Raw genomic sequence first — 5,141 nt, 5'->3', positions numbered from 1 at the left:
GATATAATATTTCCTTAAAATGTCTCAATATCCTTTTTCATGAAACAAAACAAAACAAGAGTTCCTAAAATAACTTTCTTGGACAATCAGATAGAGAATCTTCAGATATCTCATAATAAAATAAATCTTCCAAAAAGTAAAACAAAACCTACAAAAATGTTTGATCAACATGTCACGACATATTGCCGAACATCTTAATGTGATACATGTTTTATTTTGTTCTACCGAAAATTTCAAACGTAAATTTTATTCAAAATACAATTAAGGACAATTTTGACAATATAAAAATGTAAAGGGTGTCAGGTGTAATTTGGAGTTTATCAAGTTAAATTAAAAAGAAAAACTCCAATTTTTTTAATTTTCAATTAAGAGTAACGGCACCGTTTGTCCTAACGTGAACAGCTGAACGGTGTTTTATGAGCCGTGTATGTTCTTTGACTCAGCGTTCAGTAATCATCACTACTACTTGCTAACAACAACTTAATCAACATTTTTAAATTTATTATCCTTTCAATTAATTTAATCTTTATTTTATTTTTAAGTTCACCACCAACAACAACAGAAGAAAAGAAAAAAAAAGCATTGAACAAAAACGAAGTCAAATCAAAATCAACTTTGAAATGATTTTACTGTGATCAAATCAATCCCAATAAGGTAATATTCGATTATACTAAATCGTTTTTTTAATTATTCAGATCTTTGATTAATTGAATTATAAAATCAAATTCGATTTTATATTTTAGGAATCGAAGAAGTAGAAGAAGAAAAATTAGGGTTTGAGTAAGAGGAAGAGTAGAGAAGAATTAGGGTTTGAATCAAAGTGAATTCAAATGCCGGAAGAGGAGTTGGTTGATATCAAGTTTAGGTTATACGATGGTTCTGATATTGGACCATTTCGGTATTCTTCTGCTGCTACTGTTGATATGCTGAAGCAAAGGATTGTCTCTGATTGGCCTAAAGGTTCATTTTTTTTTACCTTTTTGTGTTCAATCTGTTTCAATTTTGTTTACTTTTCTTTTTCTTTTTCGGTTTTGATTATGGATTAGATTATGTGTTTTTTTAGAAGATTGGGAAGTGTTTTTTTTCTTGTGGAATTTGCTTGCTTGGTTTATTTAGTTGGATTTGCATTTTTTTCAATGAGGTGTAAGGTTAGTGTTAAGAGAGTTTGAATTTTTAAAATTGAGAGGTGGAGTTTGAATTCCGTTGCGGGAGGTTGTAAGATGACGGTTAGTTTTAGTTTAATTAATAATAGTTTATTGCTTTCGATTTTTTTTAGATGTTGGATTTACATATTTATGTATGCGGTGGTCAAAGTAGGAGTTTGGCCGTATCGAGTTTGGCCGTATCGAGTTTGGCCGTTTCGAGTTTGGCCGTTTCGAGTTTGGCCGTATCGAGTTTGGCCGTATCGAGTTTGGCCGTATCGAGTTTGGCCGTATCGAGTTTGGCCGTATCGAGTTTGGCCGTATCGAGTTTGGCCGTATCGAGCTTGGCCGTATCGAGCTTGGCCGTATCGAGCTTGGCCGTATCGAGCTTGGCCGTATCGAGCTTGGCCGTATCGAGCTTGGACGTATGTGAATATGATTTTAAAAGCTAGTAGAGTTGTTGAATTCGGTGTTTTTATTAAAAGTTCACGAAGATTTGGGAATGTTTTGCCTTTCATGGTTGTGTCGTATGTGAATGTGATTTTATAAGCTAGTAGAGTTGTTGAATTCGCCGTTTTAATTAAAAGTTTGAGAAGATTTGGTAATGTTGTCTTTCCTGGTTGTGTTGTATGTGAAAGTGATTTTAAAAGCTAGTAGAGTTATTGAATTCAGTGTTTTTATTAAAAGTTCGGTAAGATTTGAGAATGTTTAATGGTTGTGTCGTATGTGAATGTGATTTTAAAAGCTAGTAGAGTTGTTCAGTTCAGGGTTTTTACTTTTTATTAAAAGTTCGCGAAGATTTGGGAGTGCTTTGTCGTTTGTTGGTTGTATCAATGTGTGAGGTTGCCAACTTGTTTGGTTCAGAAACTATAGCTATTATTGAAATCATGAGATTTATGATATCAAGAAAATCGTAGTTGTCTTGTGTTTTTTTTAATAGCTGTAGTTGCCTTGTGTTGACTAAACTCTGAACTATATCGTCCAAGTCAAGCCCGTTTTATGTTTCTGCTTCCTTTTGGTCGAGGACAGTAGATTGTGTGCTGTTACAGTTGTACATTCTTATTTCTTAGCTTACTTTTTCAATTTTATTTTTTTATCAGTGTTGCAAAAATGCTTACTTTTTCTATTGTCATTTGTTTTCATTTCACGGGTATGAATGTGGATTTATTTGGGTGTGTAGCCGGAAAAATGAGGAGAGGAAACAAGTTTTTCTTCAAAATTTTCTTTCACACAGAAAAAAGAAGAAACATGCGTCTCTTGTTTTGCTTAAAATTTATCTATATAGAATAGACTATAATTTTCATTCACACAAAGCAAACAAGCATGTAGCACTTGGTTTTGAATTTTGATTAAAACTAATAAGCTGAATTGAGTAAAATATAATTTTCATTCAGACATACAAACAGGCATGTGGCTCTTGGTTGTGTTTAAAGCTAGACTTTCTTAATAGAATAAAATACTATGGGACTGTCATTTGCCACTGTCAGTCTGTTGTCTGTATCAATATTCATTTAGGACATCAAAGGGGGCATTGGCTTGATGAGTCAGGTCCATGAAGGTAAGGAAATAGATCTGGCATCAGCGGGAAAAGAGAAAAGACATGGTAGAAAAGGGAACACGGGTACACAACTACTAGTGTTAGCTGGAATGGTTCATTGAAGCCATAGATAGGAGGGAAAACTGAAAGTGTGGTAGTCGTAGTTGGTACTCAGCCAACAAGGGCACAGTTACTAGACAATGATCACAACGAAGAGGAAAGCCTCATAAAAGGAGTTTCAGATTTTGTAACTCAGTGAGGGAATTTCTTAGAAAGCAAGCTGCAAGCTAAGAGTGTGGTAGTTGTAGACTTTGCTCAGTCAACAAACATGGTACAAAACTAAGATGTTGACTGTGTGTATATGTTACAAAATTCTGTCTAAAATTACAACAATTTTGATATTCCAGCTCAAACACTTATGCCACTAGTAAAAGCCCTTACCATTACGATTCCTATAACAATTAGAACCCTGTTATTTGAACAACTTACATCTGTCTTAAACCCTTTCCAAGAATATAACGACTAAGTTTTTTCCCCATCAGTTTCTGGTCAATCTTGGTGGCTCACTAAAAAAGGACTGGGGACACCTATATCATAAAAGGAATCAACTTCAACCAGGTCTCCAAAGCATTTTAGAATCTATTTTGTTTTCCAGTGAGCTTGATACGATTGAAGGTCACTGAACATGTGAAAAATATGCTAAACATACTCATTTTAAACATTAAGTAAGGAGATTTATATTGGACAGTTGTCGTCAATCTCTTCAAGGAAAATTGCAGGCCTTCACATATTCGATTCATACTACAATCTGGTTGCTTTTATAGCTGAACAGTAGAATAAACATGACTGTCATTTTTATTAAGTTGATATTGACGGTTATATTATGACCTTGTGATTATTCTTAACTCTAACAGGTTTTCAACATTTACTTATTCAGTTAGCTGTTATGATGATTAATCATGTTCTCTTTGGGTTCTTTTCTACAACTTATTGAAGATTACACATGGCACGGGTTCTCTCATCTCATGTGTTCCCTCATTTTATTTGTTGTACTTTTCACATATTGTAGGCAAAACAGTCCTGCCAAAGTCAGCAAATGAAGTGAAATTGATTAGTTCTGGTAAAATCTTGGAAAACAACAAGACTGTCGGTCAGTGTAAAGCACCATTTGGCGATATTGCGGGGGGAGTTATAATCATGCATGTTGTTGTACAGCCATCTCTAGCAAAATCTAAAGCTGGTAAGTTCCATAATTTCTTATTGGGAATGCATCTTTCTTTAGCGACACTGACATGTAAGGTGTCGGCTTTTGTCTTTAATTTATTGCTATGTTTACTATTTGGCATGAAAATCAAACCGGGTTCGCCTCAGAACCAACTTCTTCATGTTAGCAGCTGGATCTGATATTTGCATTTTTGTTTCCTCAACAGAAAAGAAGATTGATGATTCATCCAAGAAGGTTGTCTGTTCTTGTTCTATATTGTGAAGACAATTTGTGAGTTGGAGATGCTTTCATCAAATCACTTGTGAACCACAGAAACCACCCGTCTGAACAAAATCATTCTGTTTTCAGCATTCCTGTGTAAAGTTCGTATACAAGAAATTATATGTTTATAGAAAGTTTGTGTTAATGGTGACTTTTGTGAAGACGATGTCATTCTTTTATTACAACGTCTAAAAAGATTGAAAACAATGTAACCAACCATTGATTGCTACCATTATGCATGATGTTTTCACTTTGCATTTTCTTTTCCCACGTGCGTGATACTTATGCATTACTGCTTCGTCCCACATGTAAAATAAAAGATAAAAGTGTCTTAAAAAAATGATCCTTTTTAATTTTCAATGATTTTTTTCAATTATATTTCTTAATTATATTTTTTAATTAATACAGTATTGTTTTTATCGTTCTTAATAATTGGCAGGTGTTTAGTAAAAATATTTTCTCTTATTTATTTATTTTTTAAATTTATGTAAAATAATTAATTTGATCACTTATTCTAGAATAGATAGTATCAGAGTTTGGAAACTTGATCCGTCGCCTCAAATTCTAGTTTCTATCAACTAATGTAGTGCGACACTGATTTTGGAGTAATAGTAAACATAGAAATCATTTCTCTCTTTATTTTGACATACTTTACTGAATAAAATTTATTAAAATTTATTTAATTAAATAAATATTATTGAAATATAGTAATTTGAATTAGAGTTATTAGTGGAACTTATTTAAGTATATTTATTGAAACATAAGAATCATTTTTCTCTTTGACATACTTTACTGAATTTAAAGTTTAAGTAAATAAATATTATTGAAATATAATAACTTGAATTAGAGTTATTAGTGGAACTTATTTAATTATATTTGTTGAGTTGTTAGATAGGAGAAATTTTGTGTTTTGTTCAGTATTGTTATTTAGGGATTTTTTTAATGACTCATATATTATTAAGGCATCACGTAAAAA

At 32.5% G+C, this 5,141-nt stretch overlaps 1 protein-coding gene across 1 annotated transcript; it reads left to right on the top strand.

The window, feature by feature from the left end:
• Nucleotides 1-461: 461 nt before the first annotated feature.
• LOC127101404 (membrane-anchored ubiquitin-fold protein 3) lies at nucleotides 462-4,422 on the top strand. Its single transcript, XM_051038817.1, has 4 exons — nucleotides 462-654; nucleotides 744-960; nucleotides 3,749-3,919; nucleotides 4,110-4,422. The coding sequence occupies exons 2-4, from the start codon at nucleotides 831-833 to the stop codon at nucleotides 4,163-4,165; spliced, it is 357 nt and encodes a 118-aa protein (XP_050894774.1). The 5' UTR covers nucleotides 462-654; nucleotides 744-830; the 3' UTR covers nucleotides 4,166-4,422.
• The last annotated feature ends 719 nt before the right edge of the window (nucleotides 4,423-5,141 follow it).

This window comes from Lathyrus oleraceus, chromosome 7 (assembly GCF_024323335.1).
Source record: "Lathyrus oleraceus cultivar Zhongwan6 chromosome 7, CAAS_Psat_ZW6_1.0, whole genome shotgun sequence".
Lineage (NCBI taxonomy): Eukaryota > Viridiplantae > Streptophyta > Magnoliopsida > Fabales > Fabaceae > Lathyrus > Lathyrus oleraceus.
Note: the sequence above shows the minus strand (reverse complement) of the source record. Positions and strands in the feature narration are given on the sequence as shown.